The sequence below is a fragment of the Mesoplodon densirostris genome, chromosome 10 (genome assembly GCF_025265405.1).
Source record: "Mesoplodon densirostris isolate mMesDen1 chromosome 10, mMesDen1 primary haplotype, whole genome shotgun sequence".
NCBI lineage: Eukaryota > Metazoa > Chordata > Mammalia > Artiodactyla > Ziphiidae > Mesoplodon > Mesoplodon densirostris.
In genome coordinates this window covers 21,848,379-21,872,261 of record NC_082670.1, presented here as the reverse complement: position 1 = coordinate 21,872,261, position 23,883 = coordinate 21,848,379, and the positions used below count along the sequence as shown (strand labels likewise).

The 23,883-nt window shown below is 43.5% G+C and overlaps 2 protein-coding genes and 1 non-coding gene across 3 annotated transcripts in view; all 3 read right to left on the bottom strand.

Moving 5' to 3' along the window:
- LOC132497348 (histone H4) overlaps positions 1-23,883 on the bottom strand; it is a 313,717-nt gene that overhangs the window by 175,864 nt on the left and 113,970 nt on the right. The window lies entirely within an intron of this gene.
- On the bottom strand, positions 2,472-2,554 carry TRNAL-CAG (transfer RNA leucine (anticodon CAG)). Its single transcript has one exon. It is a non-coding gene; the product is annotated as a tRNA-Leu (tRNA).
- Positions 5,981-11,534, bottom strand: BTN1A1 (butyrophilin subfamily 1 member A1). Its single transcript, XM_060110438.1, has 7 exons — positions 11,456-11,534; positions 10,820-11,167; positions 8,705-8,986; positions 7,717-7,866; positions 7,201-7,221; positions 7,076-7,102; positions 5,981-6,654 (listed from the first exon to the last, which is right to left on the bottom strand). Exons 1-7 carry the CDS (start codon positions 11,532-11,534, stop codon positions 5,981-5,983), a joined length of 1,581 nt encoding a protein of 526 aa, XP_059966421.1.

Below are 23,883 nucleotides of genomic sequence, written 5' to 3'. Positions count from 1 at the left end.
CAGCAGCGGCATTAGATTCTCATAGGAGAGCGAACCCTACTGTGAACTGCCCATGGGAGGGATCTAGGTTGCGTGCTTCTTATGAGAATCTAGTGTCTGATGATCTGAGGTGGAGCTGAGGCAGTGATGTTAGTGCTGGGGACTGGCTGCAAATACAGATTATTCTTAGCAGAGAGGTTTGACTGCACAGAGACCATAATAAGTGAATTGCTTGCAGACTCATAGCAAAACCCTATCAGTGAGTGGCAAGTGAAAACAAGCTCAGGGCTCCCACTGATTCTGCATTATGTTGTTGTATAATTATTTCATTATATATTACAATGTAATAATAATAGAAATAAAGTGCATAATAAAGATAATGCACTCGAATCATACTGAAAACATCCCGTGCCCCACTCCTTGGAAAAACTGTCTTGCACGAAACCAGTCCCTGGTGCCAAAAAGGTTGGGAACTGCTGATTTATGGAATCAAGTAAACCACAGCTGGACTTGGTTTGACAGTTGGTAAGTCTCAAGTGTTTCATGTTTTCTTTTGAAAAGACCATACATTACCAAAGCAGTATGGATGGAACTTGAATTTACAAGTTGTGGATTAAGTGGGACCTCTAGCTGGGCTGCTGAGATACTCCTATGGAGATGTAAAGCTAAAAGGGTCTTTATTTCCCATTTCTTCCTGGGTAGCAACACTCATCTACTTGCTCCATACCTGTTTTTGCTGCGAACATGTCTATTCCTTGGGGTAGGAGCTGCACCTGTCCTGTTCACAGACCTTGGCAAACAATGCGTGCTCAATTACAACAACAAAAAGATTTATTAGGCATTTATGCCAGGGATTTATCAGGCCTTTATTATTTGCCAAGCACTTTGTATATACCAAGTCATGCAATCTCACAGCATACATATGGGGTAAGTTTCAATTATTTCCTCCATTTTAAAGAGGAAGTCACCAAGGCAAGGGATACAAAGTCATTTGCATGGAAGGTCATACAGCTCGTAAGTGGCAGAGCCCAGGTAGCCTGAATAGCGTTGGACCCACCTAGTGACCCTCCAGGCACTTCTGAGTGCTTCTCCTATTACCCTAGGAGTTGTGCCTATTTGCCATTTCCTCCTTTCTCATATGTTTCCAGGGCCCACGTGGGGACCCTAAATGGGCAGAAATGGACAATATGTGGTCACCTAGGCAATAAAGGGAAACTTCATTTGTTTGTTCTTTTCTAGCCTTGCTAATGACCATCTTTCTAAGACATACCAATTCACTTTTCTTTCAGTGTATGTATGAACCTTTCTGTGAGTTCTGAGGAATTTAGAGGAGCGAGAGGGCAGAACAATTCTAAATATCAATGATCATAAGAGATTCACCCTATTTTCTGCCTTTGTAACCTGTTATTAGATTAGATTTCTTTTTTAAAAAAGGAATGGAGAGGAGAAAATTCCAATCACCTGAGGTTTTTGATTTTGGGGGGCTTTGCAATAAATTATGTAAAAATAATATTCACTATCCAAGTATTGATTTCAGAATAGAAACACTGTAGGTTAATATTTGTAACTGTAGTATTAATGCTCAAAATAAGCGGGCTGGACGTCAGGAAAATTGAATTTGAGGGATGTTTCTGGAGATGTCACTAAACATGAATTTGTGTGTGTCTAAATCTCCCTTCCCAGGTCCTGGGTCCTGGGTGCTGTTCTGAACTGCAAAATTTGTAAACAGTCAGACCTTCATGACCTGCAAGTCAATCCTGCGGAAAATCTTACACAGCTTCATAATGTAATACATAGGAAGATGTTCATTGATGGCACCCTTATTTGTGGTGGGAGGGCGTTGGACCTAATCTGGGAGTCATCCCTGGGTGAGGACACACACTGCAGACCTCTGTGCAATAATTAAAAATAATAGTTCTAGATGGGGTCTAGAGGTACGCACAGCAACACAGATTAAAAAACTGTGGCACGAAAGGGACAAAGTAAAAATAGAATGAGATATATGACACAGCGTCATTTATGTAAATTAAAAACGCATGTACCAAAACCAAAAATACATGTTCTACAAAAACATATAGCAAGAAAGAAAAGGATGATCTTTCCAGTGATTTCTTATGGGGGTGGGAGACGAAAATGAAATTGAAAGGCAATTAAAAAGGAATCCATAAATAAATAAAACAAAAGAAGGACCCTGTGGACATCAGTGATAAATAATTGAGGAGTAACATTCATTCGACTCCTTGAATGTGAAGGAGAGAGAGAGGGACAGACAACTAGAGACAGTGAAAGGAGATGAAATTAAAATGACTAGATCTTAAATTGTGTTCTGGGTACAGAGTGCTTTCATTCTAGAGCTTTCATTCTTTTTTTAAAAATATTTTAATTCTTTTATTTCGGATAACTTATTTAAAAAAAAAAGTTTGAATCCACGAGGTTAACATAGAAGAGTGTAATACACATACAATCACAATCAAATAGTTTGAAAAGCGAGTTGTCAGGAGTGGGATTCGAACCCACGCCTCCAGGGGAGACTGCGACCTGAACGCAGCGCCTTAGACCGCTCGGCCATCCTGACTACCTTGCAACAGTACTTGCTCGAATTTCATTTCCGTGTGTACCTCAACGCTAGTCAACCTTTTTTTTTGTTTGTTTTGTTTTTTTCCGGAGGATGTGGAAATTCTTCGGTTAAAAAGCGAAACCACAAGTTTGCGAACGGCCCCGGACGCCGACCCTGGGTGGAGGCGCGGGATAAGTGCCGGGTTGCCGGGACCGGCGGGGGGCGTCTTCTGCATGAAAGCGGATTCGATTCCAGGCTGCCGCGGGTGTGGCGGCGCAGGCCTGGGTACCCAAGAGTAAGGGAACTTTTTCTCCATTCTCGACAGAATTCTTGTTCAAATAATGGCACCCACGTTGCTGAAGTTGCCTTACTTAAATTGACACCTGCTCCCAGGAGGTTTTAGGCTATTTATTCAGTTTGGTGCTCGCCGAGGCCCAGCCCTCTCGGGCGCTCGCTCACTCCTCCTCCCTCCTGTCCTTTCTGTTGTAAATCTCCCCGCTGGGGTTACCCCGGGGACCGGTGTAAGGGTGTCCGGGTGTCTTGCTTCTTGTTCCGAATTATCTAGCTGTACACTGAGGATTTGTGGACTTTTCTGTATGGATGTTATACTGTTCTCAGAAGGAGGCCTCAAACTGAGACCAGTTCTGCCTTTCACTTTCCACAAGTGTATCGCTTTATCTTCCATTAATTCTTATGGCTTTCCTAAGTCTCTGTTTATGTCCAGCAAAGCTACCTGATCTGTACTACAAAGAGTTTCTAATTGGTATGGAACACTCCTCAAAGAGAATTTAGTTTAGGTCCTTAGAACTAAACCATGGACATATAGTTTTTTGTTTTGTTTTGTTTTGTTTTTAAGGAGAGGATAAACCCACATTTTGACATCGGTTATATTTGAGTGATGAGATTTTGATCATTTTTATTTTTTAAAATGAACTTCCATATGTATTCAAGGAAAAAGGCTATTTCCATTTTAAATTTTAAAATGAGAGTACATGTGCATGTCGTTGGGAGTGGACTCAGAGGTTTTGAGAAGGAGTTTTGAGGAGACCTGAGTGTGTCTGGAGGCAGAAGGGACAGATAGATAAATGGGGATATGCAGGGAGATGGCACGGAAGAGTTGTTGTTGATAAGGGATGATAGAAGTTGTACAGTTATTTTTCTCTTAATTTGAATGTCTGAGCTCAACTATCTCACAGAATCTCTGTTAAAGAGAGGCAGGCCCTTTCAAACATGTGATGACCAGAGTTGGCGTTTGGTGTGTGAAATGAAGTCTATTACTAGCATTTCAGTAGCATTTGCGTTTTGGGGCTGATCTTTAGCTGTGGGGTGAGTGGTTTTTGTTTCTGGTTAAAAAAGAAAATCAGGCCTTGGAAATATTACAATTATTTGCAGTGGTGGAAGAGATGCCTTTTTGGTGCTTCTAAAATCACAGTATCACCGATTCTGCTTCAGGTGATTAAGATGGGCTTTGGCAAAGCATCAGCAAGGCCACCTTTCTTCTCTTTTGGAAGATTTGAAAATAAAGCCAGAACGACCAAGACTGTTAATTTCTTCCAGGCACTGGTAGCTGGTGCCAGCTGGAAAGAAAGCCTCAGGGCTCATCAGATAAGTTCTGCCTCAGGGTGCCTCATGTGAAGAGGCTAAACCTGGGAGGGGGGTGGACACAGATGTTTCCTAAGAATCTACTGCCAGCTCAGTACTGTGTTTGGTAACCATTTTCCTTGAAGATCATGAGGAACTAGGAAGGGGAGGGAAGTCACAGAACTAATTAAAACCTATGACGAGTTCTCCTTCTACTCTCAGAGAGGGGTTCCTGTGGCAGTCCCAACTATTCGGAGTGAGATGTTACATATACATTTCAGGATACACATTGTACAGTAAATAGCAAAACAACTGCTTGAGGTTCTCAAGTGTTTTTAAAGAAGTTTGGACTTTGTTTTTTGAACTTTTTTACTTTCTAAAAGTACAATTTGAACACAAATGAATACTTTTAAAGCAGGGGTAAATGATGTTCTTCTCCCAGGAGTACAGTGTAGGGTGGGGTGAGTAGGGTTTGAAGAAGGGGCAAGGAGAGGAGGACCTTGGGTGCTGGGCGTCCATGACATGATGGAGGGAGGAGCCCTTTTTATCTGGTTCTCCAGGTGCCGGCCCTCTGTTCCACCTTGGTAATTCCTCTAATTCCTCTGTTTTTGTTTCAGTTCCACTTGTTGGGATAAAGAAAGGAAGGTGCAGATGCTGTTTTCAGCAATCAGACAGACTTATTTATTAGGTTAAGACCATGGGCGACATCTATCCCGGAAACTGGAAAACCCAGTGGAAATGGAAGGTTGGAGCCTGGGTAACTATGCAGTCTATTGGGAAGACAAGACACACGTATACAGGAAATGCAAATACAGACAACTGCGATCAATCCAGCTGTGCTGAGCACAATGACGCAGCCTTCAGGGAACCCTGAGGAGAAGCAGCATGTAGGAAAGCTGGGTGGGGAGAAAGCGAATGGTGGTGCAGTGTGGAAGTGGGTGGTGGTCGAAGCTAATTAAAGGTATGGTGGAGGGTTTAAACCAGATGTTGGGTTGAGGCTGAGACAATGGCTGATAAAGTGGTGATCTTACTGAACGATGATGCCTGGAAATGCCTCTGAAATGGAGAGATTCTAGATCAAAAAGAAGAAGAGAACCTGAGACTTGTGGAGTCAACAAAGTGAGGTTGAGATGAGCCCCAAGCAAGGGAGAAACACGGGTGCAGAGAGGGGAACAGGGCCGAGGCATGGCTGTGAACACGGCCTTTGAATTTTATCTAAAATTCTCCCCTCTATCAAATGTTCTGTCTGATCCCCTAGCCCTGCTCATTTCATCTCTTCTTTACTCTCCTTGCCAATTGCTCAGATCCACCCCAGAGAATATGACTTAAAAAATTTGACATACAGGCCCTAAAACTCTAGGGGCAGGCCAGATGTCCATCACTGGCCTGGGTCCACCTCACTTTCTTCTATCATGACTTCCCCGCAAGTTCCTTTATGGGATTTCAGCCTCGGATCTTCCCTTCCCAGGATCCTTTGGGTTTTCTGTTTGCCTAAAGCCTGTTCCTCTACATATTCCTATTCTGGACACCAAGATGTTTCTGTCACAACCCTAGGCCAGCCTAAGCCCATCTTGATCCCCGAGCTTTAAGTGCCTTCCTATAGGCTTTGGCCTCAAGGGCCAGGAGAACGCGAGAAGCAGTTTGAGTCACCTCTCCGCCCCCTGAATATTGAAACAGAAATGGAAACAGATTAGGAAGGTCCTACACCCCACACTCTATCAGCAGCAACACAACCGTCTCAAGATTAATTAATCCCTACCCAACAGGAAGAAACAGGGGCTGGGTACAGCTGGCAGATGAAGCCCCAGGGGGTGATAGAGAAGGGGGTAAGAGCGAAGGGAAACGGTTGAGCTGGGGTATTCCTTAAGGTACCCGTTGGCTGGGCTGGGGAGGGATCAGTTTAGAATGGAGGGTGTCTGTATCCCCAGAGGCAGAGTCCTGCCCTATGGGCGAGAGTGGGATGTCCTTAGAAAGGTCCTTGGGATCAGCAACTACTGTGACTCCCTCAAACCCATCAGTGACTGGGCAGATGGTCAGGGGCTTTTTGCCGCAGGACCACAGGCAGAAGAAGGGCCGGAGGGGGCCTGAGAAAGAGGCATTAGAGAAAGTATAGATATGGGATCCATCAGTCATGTTGTAGAAGCAGATGTCTCCTGACTCACAGTCCAGGAAGATCCCAACTCGGCGAGGGGGTCCCGCCAATGGGAGAGGGGTCCGCAGTGGGGTGAGAGCCCAGTACCCGTTTCCATACAACTCCACAGCCCAGAAACCATTCTCGGGAGTTATGGGGTCAAACCCTTTCTTCGTCACGTTCTCCCTACACACCCCGATTGCCCAGTCAGTCCTGTCTCCCACCTCCACCTCCCAGTAATGTCTCCCCGAGGTGAAGGCCTCACGACCCAACACACAAGGCCAGGAGTCAAATCTCTCTGGTTTCTCAGGCAGTTTCTGACGTGAATCTTCCAGTCGGACAGATTTTGAATCCTCATACAGAAAGAGGTGGGGGTGGGCGGTATCTGGATCCAGAGTCACATCAACTAGAGACAGAGAGAAAGTGAGTCTGAACATCAGTGAATGTTAAAGGTTGAAAGAACTATCCTTTCTTCTCCAAAGAAGTGGGACACTGCTCTAGCAGTTGACAGGTCTCCTCAGGAAGAGAGCTGCCTGGCCTGCTCAGCTGTCTCTAGTCCTCTCTTCCATGCACAGCCACAGGGTGATGTATGAACTGACTGTCCCTAGTGCCCCATGGGACCCTGTCAGAGGGGACTTGTCTTCTAGCCATCTTCCAAGGACACTCTGTGTGCCTCAAGGAAAATGTTGAGGCCATTTGCCATCGTCTATCCCCTCTATATCCTCATCACTAAAATATGTTAGTGGTTTTTATTTCCAAGTACTGTAGGACTTTGAATCCCTGCAAGGTAGATCCTCAGAGCCCTTGAGATATTTAGAGCCACTGACCTGCATGCAATGTAGCCTTTTTCCATTCTGCAAGGGGGGAGGGGAGAAAGAGTGTTATTGACATGTTTTATAATAAGAGAGAGAAAACCTTGTGGATGAAATAATTAGAAGAAGATAGAACTTACTGAGCTCTTCCAGGAGTTTCTCTGGAAAACAAACAGAAATACCTTAGCGACCTTCTAGAGTGGGCATGAGGGAGGGGACCAAACAGGTGTAAGAAACACACAAAGGAGTAACTGTTTACTTCATGACTACCTGATTGTTGAAGCATTATCAATAAATGAAGAACAAGGATTATGTTTTGTTTTCTAAGAAATATGCAGGAAGTTCCTACTGGCTTGGGATCAGATCTTTAGTCGTTACTAGGAAACCAAGTTAAAAGTAAGGATAGAGTCTAAAGGTGAGTAGTGAATAAACATCAGGTCTATTCTCTCAGTTAGAATTGGGTTTGACTCATCTTGTACCCCAAACCTCTGTTATTCTTCATATTTGGTGCCACTGACTTCAGGAGGCTTATAATCCCCTCTGACTTTCAGAATTCTAGAATCAATTATCTTCCCATTGGCAGTCATCCTAAAGGACTTGGATCCAATCCCACTTGGAAGCATTCCCAAAAAGAAGACTGCGATTCTATGACTTACCTTTAGAGCTGAATTCATGCCTCTTCTGTCTGGATCTTTCCTTGTATAGTCTCCAAGTGAAAAATATGGACCCAATTGTGAGAAGTCCTAGGACCATCAAGACCACAGCCACAGCCACCATCCAGGGAGTCAGCCTTGGGAAGAAGGGAGCTAAAACAAAATCCCCAAGAAGGACATTTGTTGAGAAGCTCAGAGCAAGTCCAGCTCCTCTCCTGATTCCAAAAGGGGGTGGAAGAGAGGATGATCTGGACCTCTCACATTCCTCCCATGGCAAAATAGTCCCTGCAATGCCACTCTGAGCTTTTCAGATAAATTTTGATCTTAGGTAACAGAGGGCAGAGAAAGAGAGGAATGAAGATGAACAAGAGACATTTGGGGACAGGACCTGTGAGATAAAGAATATAATGGACCAATTCCTGTTTTCATGGAAATTTCTCCTTAGCTATCAATGCAGGATGGGAGCCAAGGGGTTGAGGGAAATAAATAAGGAAGGGGAAATGTCACACCTGAGTGCAACAGAATAGGACTCAATGACCAAAGAATAAGGAAAAGTTCCTGCCTGAACCAGAGACAGTGTGTAGGGAATAATGAGAAGATTTGCTTCCCTGAGGACCCTGGAAACTTAGACAGAGCTCTAGCATGGAATGGGGAAGAAGATGAGGCAAGGAGATGAGGCAAGGAAACAGGAGAACTAATTTAGTTAGATCCAGAAGACCCGCCCCACCCAGAGACAAAGCTTCTCTACCAAGATGTATCTCCCAAGATAGAAAATCCGGAATTTGTATGAGATCTAGGTAAAATTTATGCCTTCAGAATCTCTACTCTTCTAGTGAGGCTGGTGCGGCTTGGTGGGCAAGAGTTTAGGTGGGGGAAAGCTTAAGGTGAGGAAAATAGACAAGTCTGCCATGAGGTTACAGCCGGGCAGGTGTCCCAGGTGATGTGGCCCTGAAGCTGTGTCAAAAAGGAACCTAGCACTGATTTCACTGACCTGGTATAGAAATCTCTACTTCCTTCTCTTGGCCGAGAAGGAGGTTCCGGATACAGCAGGACACATTCTTCATGGAGGTGTCCCTGATGATCACTGAAGCTGCCACGGTGAACAGACCTTCTTCATCAGGGTTCCTGGACTCTGACACGGATGGAAACTCCTCTCCCTTGGGAGTTTGCCACTGTACCCGGGGCTCTGGGTACCATCCCACTGAGGTACACTCCAGCCAGATCTCTCCACTCTCTTGAACTTCCATGTGGATGTGAGGATCAGAGCCCAGAGCTATGGAGAAAGGAGGCAACTTATTCCTTTAGCGGACATCCTTCTGGGAAGCTTATAACCACAGGACTACATTGTTTGAGAAAGAGAAACCCAAGGGAACTGGGGATGAGAGGGACTCATCTCCATATTTTCTTACACAAGGAAACAGAGGTATCAATAAAAGAATACATCTTATCAGAGAGGGGTGCTGTGTTGGGATTTAGTGTTGGAATTGTGGGCAGGAGTTTGATGAACAGACAAGGGGTCCAGTCAGCAGGAACAGCAAGCCCAATAGCTTAGGGGTGGGTTAGTGAGTCTAGGCTGGGAGTTCCAGAGATGGGAGAGAGCTCTGTGGTTGGAAGTATCACGAGAAGGCTTTGGGTAGGAAAAGGGCTAGGACTGAGAATGTAAGGATAAACAGAGAAGGAGTATCCTTGAGGAGAAGGGGGATTGGAGGTTCTTTGCACTGAGATTGTAGTTGACAATTTAAGTTTCACTTACCTGTGATACTGATTCAGGAATTTTCTTAAATGATTTCAACCTCATCTACCCCCACCCCCAAATTAAATTGACATAAATCAACATGAAGCTGTTTATTATGTTGACATAAATCAACATGAAGCTGTTTTACCTTTCTGTTCAGTCTAATTAGTTTCTTACAATTCCACAAAGTACAGAAAGACAGCAAGCTTCAGAGAAGAGTTCTTAAACACATATCCACAACTATTGGTTTAAACCCATATACCAAGTTGTGCGTGTACGTGAAAATGTGTATTCTTTTCATGAAAAGGGCCACCACCCTCAGCAGATTCTCAAAGGTGTCTATTACTCAGAAATAACAGTGACAGCTTTATGCTATCAAACCTCTAGGGCTTTATAACCAACCTTTAAGATACTTCCCTAAAAAGGAAATATGAGTTATATACGATGCTGCCACGTGGGGCACTCTGTTACGAGGCAGGGACCCAGATTTCACCCAGGTATTTTTCAAACTTTATCTTTATTTGACTACATACATGAAAAGCAATATAGTTGTATATTATACATTGTAGGGCAGTCCGAGGCACAGTAATAATATCTTACAAGTACATAATGCTTTGAGAATTGACAAAGCAATTTCTCATATATTGTCTCATTTTATTTCATTTCTGCAAAACCTTGTTTGAGAGGTGGTGCTTTCCCAGTTTTACAGTAGGAAATATAGCTCAGAAAGAGATTTGTTTGATGCCAAGTGGAAAAGTCAGACCTCAATGCATACTTTCCTCCTGAGTGTTTACCATTTTCCTTGTTGTTTTACTCTGAAATTTGGCTTGAAAGGAAAAAGGAAACAAAAACAAAAACTTTTGTAGGTAGATCAAGACCCTTAACAAGCAGCCATGCTCCATGATTTTAGGAAATTGGCCTTTGGGTACTAATCCATAAAGCGGCATCAAAGTATGCATTGGGGTTGCTCACCACAGCCTTAATGTAATGATGAAAAATAGACACAACTGAAATGGTTAATTCTGGGCTTTGATCAAGCAAATTATGGTCTATTAATAGAAGAGAATGTTATGCAGTCATTACAGCTTACACTTATTTAATTAATAACATGGGGAAATGTTTATGCTATAATTGAGAGAGAAAGGCAGGACATCATTGAAATAAAGCTCCGCCCAGAAAGATAATTCCGCTGCTCCCTCTCCACTCTCAACTCAAACCCCCTTCCTACTCATCTCCTACTCTAGGCCTGCCAACCTCTTCCAACCTAAAAGGGATTTGGGGAATGAATCTGATGGCTTCCAAAGTAACAGATACATAGGAAAATGTATCCCTCATGGAGTCACCGGAGAAAGTCAAAACCGGTCTACTCACCAGCCACCTTCAGATGCACGGTGGCCTCTTCGTAGTCTTCGTCCTGCCTGAAAAAGCATCGGTACTTCCCCTCATCAGAGGCCTTGACGTCCTGTATCCTCACAGCGACGCGCCCCTCCGCGATGCGGTCCTCCACCAGCGTCACTCTCCCCTGGTACTCGGCCATCTGCTCTCCGGGCTGCTCTCGCCCTTCCCGGCGCACGAACACCGCGGGAGAGACCTTCTCTCGGAACCATCGCAACTCCATGCGCTCGGCGCTCACGTTGGGGGAGAGGTGACAGGGCAACTCGGCATCTTCACCCACCACCGCCAGGATGGGCCCCGGGGGTCCAATCACGTCAAAGGGAGCTGCCAAAAAACCAGGAGGGTCAGACAGAATGTGGAGGTGGGAGATGAGGACTGATACAGACCAGGATCCCGCCGAAGGGCGGAGACTCTCCCACCATTTCTCTTATTCCTACGACAGCCCAAGGGAGTCCATCTCGACCCTTATGGAAGTCGCTAAGGAGAACCAAATGGGATTGTTTACAATTACTGAGAAATTTCAACCTTGTAGGCCAGAGTGAGAGAGAGAGAGAGAGAGAGAGAGAGAGAGAGAGAGAGGGAGAGAGAGAGAGAGAGAGAGAGGAGACCTACCAGAATCCAGCTCGGGCACCTGGAGGAGAATGAAGACAAGCAGACACCCGGAGAGACAGGAGTTTGGGAAGACTGCCATCTCCAACCTTTGTGGGCAGCAAGATGCTGGTGGACTCGAGTTTGTCAGGAGCTTCAGCCTAGGAGACAGATGAACGGATAGGAGATAGCTATGGGTTGTTGAGACACTGTTCTCCCGGCGTCCTCCCAGCACTTCTTTCCAACTTGGAAAGAGTCATTTGCACCTGAAGCTTCCTCCTCACCTCCCCGCACAGGGCAGACTTTCAGTCCAGGCAGCCCTCAGCACGCTCTCACGGACCACCCTAAGTCTGGTCAATCTTGTCTGTATAAAACAACAAAATGGGCCCTGAACCCCCAAGAGAGACTTAGGAGAAGGGATTTGTGAGGCATAGTACCCATTAATGGGTTTCATATAAATAGAAAAACCTTGGAACCACTGCCCTAAAAAACCTCTTCTTTCAAATACAATAATTTGGCATTTGCTTTTAGCAATGATAGTAAAGATACAGTGATGGAGGCAGAGATGGAGACCAGGGGAATAAGTTGGAGGAAAAAGGAAGAAAGATTGGGAGCAGATAGAACAAGAAAAGGGAGCTGAAGAGAGCTAAAGGGCTTGAAGAGTAGAGGGCCTAGGACTAGGGAGGAAGGAGATAGGGGGAGAGAAAATGCCTCCTGGCTGCTGGCTCTCTCAGGGGGTGAGAGTAATCCCAGATACTGACCTCTGATGTTGGAGGAAAAGACACCAACAAGCTTCTGCTACCAAATGAGAAAGCTGGTTGTGGCCCCAGGGGCAAAAGTTAAAGGAGAAGGAAGGGGGAAGTGCTCTCAGGAAAGCCTGCCCCCAGGTCCCTAGTGTATTTACTTTGGGTAAAAAAAAAAAAAGTTTTCCAGAGAGGAGAAGGTCTGTGGATTTGTGGTCTTCAGCTGAGAAATCAGGATATGCATCGATGACCTGGGCTAAACAGAAGGGGACAGGGCAAAAAAGAAAGAGGATTCAAGAAAACACTAAAAGAAAATGTAAAGCCTTGGGCCGTTAATTCAACTCTGGAAGCCTCAGTTCTTTTATCTCTAAAATGGGAGTATTATTAATAATACCTTCTTTGGAGTGGTCTTGCAAGGATTAAATGAGATTAAGCATGTTAAGTGCTTAGCATATTATAGGGACTTAGAAGAGAGAAAGTTGTTATTCTATTATTATTTATGTGAGTTGAAAATTAAAGATAGGCTAGGAATACATTTGTGTGTTTCAGTTTTCAGGGCCCCAAAGTTGTCTCTCTGCCAAAGCTACTTCCCTAAAAGCAATTCATGAGGCCTGCAATTTCTTGTTTTGGGTTAAAACCCTTATCGTTATGGAAAATTAAAAAATATGTATATTTTTGAAAGTAGAAATCACTCATAATGTCAGCAAATAGTGACAACCTCTGGCAGAATTGTTGATACTTTTGTAAATATAATTTGAAACATTGTTAATAGCTACATAATATCATATTGAAGGTTCCTATAATTCCCCAGATTGTGGGACATCTTGAGTTTTTTGCCTATTATAAATAGTGTGCTTTATACACAAGTCTTTGTCCACATCGTTGATAGTTTCCTGATAAACTTTCTGATGAATTCCCAGAAATATTGTCATCAGGTCAAACGGTATGAACATACTGTCAAAGTTTCTTCCTGAAATGTCAAGCCTATCACACCATCAACCGAAATGTCCTTCTCACCTAATTCCTGCCAGCATTGAGGGCTATTATTCCTCATCATCATTAATGGAATGGATGATATTGACCAAATTATTACTTCACAATGCATTTATATAATGAGGCACCATGGTCATTTTTCATGTTTATATATTTTAATATATTCCAGAAGTGAATTTTTCAAGCTAATTGCCTTTTTTTTTTTTTTCTAGATAGATTCTGGAGCTTTTTTTTTTTTTTTAAATCAAAATGTATGAACTTTTTAGAAATTAAAGACATCAACCCTATATTATATGTGTGGCAAAAACCCTTCACCACCCGTTTGTTCTTTGCCTTTTAATTGGGACTATGATCAAGACCAACAAAAAATAATTCCTCTAGTGGACCCACCTGAATGCTAGGAGAATGAATTTTCTCAAATACAAATCTGATCTTGTCACTTTTTGTTTAAAAATCCCTATATGTCTCCTTAGTGACCCCAACACCCAGTTCAGGCACCTTAATCTGGTCAAGAAAATGCTGTAAGATCTAGTGGCCTCCCTCTTTCCTTCCTCTCAGCCTCTTCTCCCCAGAGCCTCTCAGTACTGTCCAACTCACATGAGAAACACTTTTGATGTCTTTGGTCTTATCTATAATGTTTAAAGTAAATTCAACATTTTGCTGCATTACACATGAAATTAAAAAAAAATATGACTCTGGCTAGACTTTGCCCCCTCCAAGTGAAATCAACTCTCCAGGAAGATGGGCCAGGTTTATCCTGTGACATGGACAACTTCCTGGTCCCTCTTTGCTGGCACAAATCTGACCTGAATCCTACTGTGTGATGCAGATATGTTTATTTTTGTCTTTTGTTTCCAAGTCTTTCTTCCCCTCCTAAACTGAGCTCTTTGAGGTCTCTGACCTCTTATCAGCATATAGACGGAAGTAGAATTTGCAGCTTAAATCACACCCACCAGTCCTTGGCTTTCCTAGTTTGAAACGTGCCTGCCTCATTCTCAGCCTCCATTTGTGCTTAACTTTCAAAAATATCACCGATAATGAGTTTCCTCTCCTCAACCCATTCGGATTAGACTTCTATCCCTTGCTCTACATTGTCAAAATACCTTATAGGAAAATTTGGGGCAGGGGGAAGAGCTTTTACTTGCACCCAAGAGAGCTAGACTGAAAGAAAGGAGCTGGGGAAATAGAGAGCAAATGGTATTCCAGGTATTATGTGGCAGCCAAGGTTCTGACTGGATAATATCTGAGTCATTTCGACAGAAACTAACAGTTTTGGACAATCAGTGACAGGATCTCTGAATTGTCCAGGCTCAATCAGGGAATAGAGATTCTAGATGCCCCCAGTTTTCATGGCTCCTATTGTTTTTTAGGTGCCTTTGTGATGTGGGGCTACTATGAGCAAGTTCCTGTTATTCTGGGGCCCTAGAAACATAAACTGTTTCCTCTTAGACATGAAACCATTTGGGCTGAGGAGTGTGATGTGCTCCGGATAAGAGCAAATCCAATGACAAGATGTCAGGGCTTCTCCCCCTACACTCCCCTTTTCACCACACACGATTCAAATTTCCTAATATTATAAATTAGTCAGATCCAATGGTTATTCTCTTCCTCGTCTTACTTGACATCCAACAGCATTTGACCGAGGCAACCACTTACTCCTTTTTTTAAGAAGTAAAAAAGTAGTAGTTTTTATTCTGTCAAAGTAATTCATACAAAGCATTAAAAAAAAATAGTATAAAGAGCTTTTAAGAAAAGCACTAGTCCCACTTCCACCCTATCCTTCCTCATTCCCTAGAAACAGCCTCTTCAAATGCTTTGTTATTTTGTCCGGTATTTATCTAGATATGTCTCAAGAGTATTATTTATGTTGCTATTTCTTGAGGAATCCAGTTTTAGATATTACTTTTCGATGCTCTATCATGAACAGTGATGATTTCGTTCTTGTGGTGACTGAGTTTATGTGTCAGCTTGACTGGGCTAAGGACTACCCAGGTAACTAGGAAAAGGTCATTTCTGGGTGTGTTTGTGAGGCTGATTCCAGGAGAGAGAAGCATTTGAATCCGTAAATGAAGAGACCGTCCTCACCAATGCAGGTGGGAATCATCCAATCCTTTGAGGGCCTGAATAGAATAAAAAGATGCAGGAAGGGCGAATTTGCTCTGTGCTTGAGCTGGGACTTCCAGCTCCTGCCCTCAGACATTAGCACTTCTTGTTCTCTGGCATTTGGACTCTGACCTGGACTTACATCATCGGCCCCCCTGGTTCACAGTTCTTCGAGTTTGGACTGGAACTACACCACCAGTTTTCCTGGGCCTCCAGGTTACAGAGGGCAGATTGTGGGATTTCTTTGCCTCTATAATCACGTGAGCCTATCCCTCATAATAAATCTCCTTCTACATATCTGTATACTGTATATCCTATTGGTCCTGTCTCTCTGGAGAACTCTGATTAATACCATTCTTTTATATCACCAATAGAAATATATCATTTTGGTTCAGTGTTTCCAATACTATGGTTTTGTGGCTATATTTTTATGGAGCTGAGGGTCACATATGATAACATTTACTTTCCTGTACAACTTTTTGTGTTTGAGGGGGATGGGGGAGGGAGGGAGTGAAATGATTCACCTTATTTCCTTTGTTTAGTTTTCTGTGTTCCCATCACAGATTTTTCCCAGCCCTTAACAGTCTCTAAGTACAGTCTCCATAGTCAAACGTCTCAGGTAATTTATTAGCCCTATTACAATCCCTCCCTAGCCCCATCCCCATCCCTCCCAGCGCAGCACTTCTCTAACTTAAATGAGCACATGCTTCACTGGAGGGTCTTATTAAAAATACGTTCTGATTTAGGTCTGGACTGCTACCAGGATTCTCCCTGCTGGCTGCTGCCGGTCCACAGGAGCTTTTTCCTCCTCCTTATTCAGAATCCACAGCTGAAGAGGCAGCTGCTGGCTCTACACGAATTGCGGAGATGACCCTGGGGGATGGTTCTGGCTGAGTCTTGGGCTTATTTCTTTTGCACGTGGCTAAACCAAGCTAAGACAAAGGGCTGGGTGCGAATGGGCGCATCATGCATAGCACCATATTCTATGGCTTGTAGTGAGCTTTGTGGTCAGATGCTCTTTCTCAGGGCACACACTATTGGCATACTGGTAATAACTAGATGTGACCTCATGATATGTTGACATTATAATACTGACATAACCCCCCTATTTACCAAGCCTGTATTAAATTTATGTGCATCATGTAGCGATCGCTTTGTAATGTATAGAGATATTGAATCACTGTGTTGTGCAGCATGGACTAACATAGTGCTGTAGGTCAATTATACTTCAAAACAAACAAACAAACAAACTCATAGAAAAAGAGATCAGATTTGTGGTTATCAGAAGTGGAGGGTGGGGAGGGGGGAACTGGATGAAGGTGGTCAAAATGTACAAAGTACAAACTTCCAGTTATAAGATAAATAAGTACTAGGGATGTAATGTACAACATGATAAATATAATTAACACTGTTGTATAATATATATGAAAGTTGTTAAGAGAATAAATCCTGAGTTCTCAACACAAGGAAAAAAATTTTTCTTTTTCTTTTATTTTGTATCTATATACGATGGTGGGTGTTCACTAAACTTATCGTGGTAATCATTTTACGATATACATAAGTGAAATCATTATGCTGTACACCTTAAACATATACAGTGCTGTACGTGAATTATGTCTCAATAAAACTGGAAGAAAATAAATTATGTGCATTGTAGCCCAACAGAGTTTGCATATGTGAATGGGGGCTGGAAAGAAATTGAAGAGGTCTGAAGAAGATGTGATGGAATTCCGTGTAGAAGGGGGATTCGTGGGGGTGGAGTGAGGTTAAATGTGTTCCCTGGGAGCAAGAGGCTGAGGTCTGGTTGAGTGGTGACATCTCTGAGTCATATTCCGGGAAGTGCTTTTGAATTGGAGAGTTCCTAGAACAAAGAAGAGGGTCAGGAAAGGAACATATGGGAGTCAGTAAAGTGAGGTTGGATTGTGCAAGGGAAAAATCAGAAGATTTAGGGAAGGGAACAGTTGTCTGGACCACTCTGAGTTCTTCCCAGAATCTACTCCATTGCACCCTCTCTCCCCATTACCTGGTGGGACAAATCCCTCCAAAGCAGGGCTCTATCCACCCTCTGGAGGACAGGCTATAGAAAACATGAAAATACAGAGATTAGTATTTTAGAAGCAGGCCATGAATTCATTATTGGTCTGACTTCACCTTGTTTTCCTCTTATCACAGATGTCACTCCATGTTCCCTGATCAGACCTTGTCTTAGTTTGAGTTCTCCCTGAAACAGACCCTCAGACACAGATATGGATGCAAGTAATTTATTTGGGAGGTGATCCTAGAAAACATGGTGGGGAAGGGAAGAAATGAGACAGGGAAGAGCCAATAAAGAGTGTGATAACACCCAGATTACTGTTATGGGTCCCTGGGACTCAATCTTGCTAGGGACTCTCTGAGAGATTGTGTGGAACTGGAAACTACCCAATTCAGAGTTGTCACCGAGGGATGAGAAAGCAGAAGGATTTATCCATAATCCAGCCCCTCATTGGCTGAGGATTTTCTAGGTGAACACCAGTAAGAAGGGTATGCCGGTGACCACAAAGCGGAGAGAGACAGACAGACAGAGAGAGGGGAGACTGAGAATCAGTGAATGTGAGAGATTCAGAGGGCATCTCTTTTTCTCCAAAGAAATGAGACACCGTAGTAGGTAGGAATTGTCAGGTATCCCCAGGAGACATTTTTCCGCCTGCCCCCTTGTCTCCACTCCCAGCCTTCCCCGCCCCAGCCCCACACCAACTTCTTTCCTGATTATCAGCTACCGATTAGTGTGCCTGAACTTCAAGTTTCTTGGGTTAGCTAATCTTATGGTCATATTCCAAGGGACCTGTATGTCTCCTAAGGAGAATGTTGAGTCAATTTACCACCATCTCTGTTCTCTCCACGCTCATCAGTGAAATGCTGTCAGTATTTTTCATTTTGTGTACCGTGAGGCTTTGAATCCCTAGGAGATATGAGCTCTGAGTCCCAGAGAAATGAAGAGCCATTGACCTGCACACGATTGTACTTTTTTCTATTCTGTAGTAACAGAGAGGTTTTATAAGAGATACAAAGCCTCGTTTATAGAACAGTGGAGGGAACACCAGAGTTTTCTAAGCTCTTTTATGAGTTTCTTTGGAAAATAAACAGAAATAAACCAGTTAAGATTTGAGTTAAAGATGGGGGAAGGAGGATGGAATGTGAGCATGAAACACACAATGGAGTGACTGTTCCCTTCTGTGAATACTTGATTATTGAAAAATTATCAATAAATCATGAACAAAGAATACTTTTTGTTTCAATTTTTGTTCTGAGAAATCTGCAGGAAGTTCCTCTTGGCTTTAGATACTGAGAGGTTTTGTTGTTATCTGGAGAACTGAAAGTCTGGGGCCAAATTTGGGGTGGATGGGAGTGAGCACTGGAGACTGATAGTGGGGTTCTGTTTGCCTATGACCATGTTGAAGGCCATCAGCCAAAGCCCAACTGCAGTTGAACGAAATTGGATTTGTTGCTACTTGTTACAGCAGTGTGGATTCAACACACCATGCGGGCTTGGGGGTGTGTGTCTCAGTGAGAGGGTGTGGGAGAACTTATTACAGGATTTAGGTTTGTGTTGGGTGATTTGGGGGAGGTTCAAAGAATGAAGGGTTTGCTCTGGATGACTGCTGTAAGAAAGCAGCGGACTGATGTATGATTGAATATACCAATTTTTATTAGGAAGTGGAGGAACAGAGTGGGCTGGAATTTCCTGGTGGGCCGATGGTTAGGACTCCATGCTTCCACTGCAGGGGGCCGGGTTCAATCCCTGGTCGGGGAAATAAGATCCCACAAGCCACAGGGCACCGCCAAAAAAAAAAAGAAGAGATTTAAGTGGTAAAGAAGCAGCAATTACTGCAGTCAGCCGAGAGAGGGAGGTGTATGGTCATTTTTGCAGCTTGCACGGTGTTCTTGTTTTTTGGTCTGTGCTCTGACATGACTGCGGAGTGGATTTGTTTTTGTCTCACTCCATCACAATCACAGAATGGTCTTGCCTAATGTTGGTGTCTGTGAAATGTTTAAGTGGAGAACGCAGAATGGTCTTGCCTAATGTTGGTGTCTGTGAAATGTTTAAGTGGAGAACGCTGGAGCCACTGCCAGGCTTGTTTCTTTCTTCCTCAGTCAGAGGCTGCCTTTTCCTTCAGATCTAAAGGTATTTGGGGCTTTATAACCTTCAGAGTCCCTTCCAACTTTGAAAAATCTAGAATCATATTTCTAAATTTCTAAACTAGGATGACTTTTGAGTGGAAGTCATCTCAGAGGGTATGGCATCCCAGCACATGTCTACAGATGGGAGGAGTCCTGTGGATGGAAATACTAAGAGAAGGCTTTGAGGAGGACATAGAAATTTGGTTGGACCTTGAACAATGGTGTGAAAGATTGAATTCCTGACCTCAATCCTTCAGTCCTCCCTGAATCCTCATCTTTGTTATGGCCTCATCCTGGGCCAGTCACCCCTTGACTTTGCCTTTGCCCACATGATTTGCTTTGGCCAATGGCATGTGGGTGAAAGTGACAATGTGTCTCTTCCAAGATCTCTTAAGAGGCCTTGCATGTTTCTACTCACTCGTGAACACCATAAGGAACTGTTTATCATAAGAAGAAACTGCTCTTAGGAGGATAGGAGACAAGTGGAATAGTTGCCCCAGCCAACTCATAGAGCTGTTTAGCCACTGCAGCTTGAAGCAGAAAAGCCCAGCTGAGCTGGGGAGTAGATTAGCCACACTCATCTGACACCCGGACATAGGAACAATAACAAATGAGTGTTATTTTAAGCCAGTAAGTTGTGGGGTGATTTTTTGCTCAGTAATAAGTACCCAATGTAGAAACTGGTTCCTAGAAGAGCAGGGCTATCATATTAAAAAACAACCCTCTGGGGGGAGGAGCAATATAGAGGTTGGGCTATGCTATTAGGTATAAAATGAACTACAAGGATATATTGTACAACATGAGGGATATAGCCAATATTTTATAATAACTATAAATGGAGTATAACCCTTAAAAATTGTGAATCACTATATTGTACACCTGTAACTTATATAATATTGTACAGCAACTATACTTCAACAAAAAATGTTTTTAATAAAAAATAAAAAACAACCCTCTGAGGGTCTTTGGCTGGGTGTGAAAATTAAACTGATAAAGACAGATTAACAGGAGAAAAGCATCCACATTTTATTGAATTTTTACATGTACATGAGAGCCCTCACAAGAGGATGAAGACCTGAAGAAATGACCAGAGCAGGAAGCTTTAATACATTTTAGGCAAAGAAACAATAAATTTGTGAAAAATTGACATGGCAAAGGGGCTTGGGCTAGGGTAGTAAATGGTGAAGAAGTAGCAACGTTCGTTTATACAGCCTTCTCTCTGGTGATAAGGATATCTCCCTTCCTCCTGGCACAGGGAGGGGACGTTTCATATGCGAGATTTATTTCCTGCTTTCAGGGAAAAAAGGCAAGAGCGGGAAGCCTTCCTCCTGCAGTTTTCTCAGACTTTTTGGAGTAGCGTGCCCAATACCAGCTTCTAGAAGCTACCCATTTCTCCAACTTCAAGTCTAGTAGCATAGCATCTTCAAATCTTTCTATTTCTATCCTCTGCTTCTGTTGTTCTGTCTCCTCTGACTCTCTTTTAGAAGAAAATCATTAGGTGTTTTTTATTTTGTTTTCTTGTTTTTGGCCGCGGCGCGACCAGGAATTGAACCCGCTCCCTCGGCAGTGAAAGCGCGGAGTTCTAACCACTGGACCGCCAGGGAATTACTGGAAATCATTATGTTTCTTCCTTGTTTAAAATCATACAGTGGCTTCCCATTATATTTAGAAGAAAACACAAACTTCTTTCGCTGCCCCGAGTCTACACTGATCTGGCTCTCCCTGTTTCTCTGGTCTGCCCACTCTTTTTCCTACCATCCTTTGGCTGCTCTCACCTTGTTGTTCAGGTAGCACCAGAAATCCAATTGCACCCTAGTCCTTTGCCCTTGATGTTCTTTCTCAAACTGTGTAGTAAGAGGTCTGGCCTTTGTCCAGGCTCCTGGGAAATAACCTAAACCCTTGGAATTTCCCGAGTGTTGTGGTTTACTCTAATGAGATGACTCATGGGGAATCACCAAGCCAGAAAGTCCAATCATGTGATTAGGGGGTTGGGGCTTTGGGCTATGTGCTGTCAGCTTGACTCAGGAAGAGAGGGGCTGGAGATGGAGTTCAATCACTGTGTGGTCAATGATTCAATCAATCAAGCCTACATAATGAAGCCTCAATAGAAAGTATGGCCATCGAAGCTTGAGTGTACTTCCTGGGTTGCAATACTCCATGCATGTCACCTGTCCTAGTCACTGTTGTTTTCCTCAGTGCCTAGACAGTGCTTGGCTCGTGGCCAACAGCCAACGATTGTTGGATGGATGTAAGAATAAGCTGCAAGGGGCTTCCCTGGTGGCGCAGTGGTTGAGAGTCCGCCTGCCAATACAGGGGACACGGGTTCGTGCCCTGGTCCGGGAAGATCCCACATGCCGCAGAGCGGCTGGGCCCGTGAGCCATAGGCCGCTGAGCCTGCGTGTCCGGAGCCTGCGCTCCGCAACGGGAGAGGCCACAACAGTGAGAGGCCCGCATACCGCAAAAAAAAAAAAAAAAGAATAAGCTGCAGGGGTGTTGACTCATACTCACCAGAAACTGCTTGGATATAAATGTTAGCTTATTTACTGACCATTGTACGTGTACCTTATCTGTGTCAGATTACTTTCTGATACCAAAAGTCCTCTTAAGTTTGATTAGTAACTGTAATTGAAAGGTCTGGGATAATTATACATGTGCCTTGTGCTTTGTGGTACAAAAGGGTTGGTTTGGGGCCAAGCATGGGGGAGGCTGCGGAGAAAATGAAATGATCCTGTGAACCAGCCTGGCAGCAATGTGCCTGGCTGTTTCCTGTCAGACCTGTGAAAATGGTTATATGATTAAGGAAAGCTCTTCATGAGTCCAGGGATATGTAAGTTTCACTTTCCCAGAAGTTGGGAAAACTTCTAATTACGGTAGGATATGCCAAGAAGACCTAACTTCCAATACCCCCACCCCATCTCCCTCCTTGGCCCAGCCTACTTTCTCCCACACGGGGATCAAAGGGTAACAGGATTAACCATTGCCCAGTAATAACCACTGACGATAACTCCCAGCCCATCCGAGGTGAAAGATTAAAGTCTCTCTTTAATCCAACATGCCAAAATCTGAAAAACTTCCACGGGAAGGTCTTGATTCAGAATTATTTTTTTTCCCCCTCCTCTTGCGGTTGATCTAAGTTACAGAGCCAAGAGGGCAGGTGGGATCACAGATGCCGTGGATCTCAGCCACTGAGGGTGCTGGGATCACTACGCCAGGCCTGAGCGGTGACACCCAAAGGGGAAGAGTCCCTGGGGGGCGTCCCCCTTTTCTCCACACTCTACTCCACCTCACTCCCAGCCCCCAAACCCAGGAAAAAGGAAACTCTGGAAAATTAAATTACTCACGATGCTAAGAATGAGTAACCCAGGAATTGCCTGGCGGTCCAGTGGGTAGGGCTCAGTGCTTTCACTGCCCAGGCGGAGCCTGCGTTCAGTCCCTGGTCAGGGATCCAGCAAGATACGCAGAGCAGCCAAAAAAAAAAAAAAAAAAAAAAAAGGTAATCCTTCTGGGAAAAGGAAATAAAAATAACTCTCGGGTGACTCCAGACATCTGTTCATTTGAGCTTTGGTTTTCAGTAAGACTCTGTTTGATTCTCAGCACTTTGCTACGAGGCCCCAGATAGTCTGCTTTCTACTTGTTTCCTGCCTGTCCCATTCTCAATCTTTGCTCTGACTGTAGGGGTTTATGTTCCTTTAACTAGTTAGTTTATTTCTGCTTTGGGGCTCATAATACACAAGATTCCTGATGCTCGGGAATCTTTCTTAGTCCTCAAGTCTCAGAAAAACCATCACTTCCTCCAGGAAGCCCTCCTTAACCCTGCCATCTAAAGTGGTCCCCCTCAGCCCCCACCCACTCCTCTCCATAATATCACCCTGTTTATTTCCTTCGTGACATAACAGACTGTACATGGTCAACACATTAAAGGTGATAAATTTGTTGGGAGTGAATGAATAAGCAAAGATATGAAGGAAGACAGTAAAGGATAGGAGCCGAGTTTTACACTATTTACATATTTTATACAGTGACTAGCAGAGCATTGGGTTCATGCTTAGTTTCAATAAATACTTAAACATTTGAAATTTATGTTTATAAGGCACCTTAAGGATGAGGCATGATTTATCAAAAAAAAGTATGAATGAAAACTATTTTCCTTGAACAACAACAAAAAATCGCTTTAACTTGTTAGACCTCACTGTTTCACTGTGAAATGGGGAGCAATATATTTGCTATGAGAAAGCAAGGATACTGCATAAGTGAAAGTGTTTTGTAAACTATAATAAAAGATATGCAAACCCACTCAAAGCCTTATTTTACAGAATACCAAAACACCAAAAAGCTCTAACTTGCTTAAGATTAATATAGGCAGTTATTAGTAGCACTTGTTTCCTGACTCGCAGTCTGGTGCTTTTAGTTAAAACTGTTCAAATATTATAACAACAATACCAAAAATAAAAA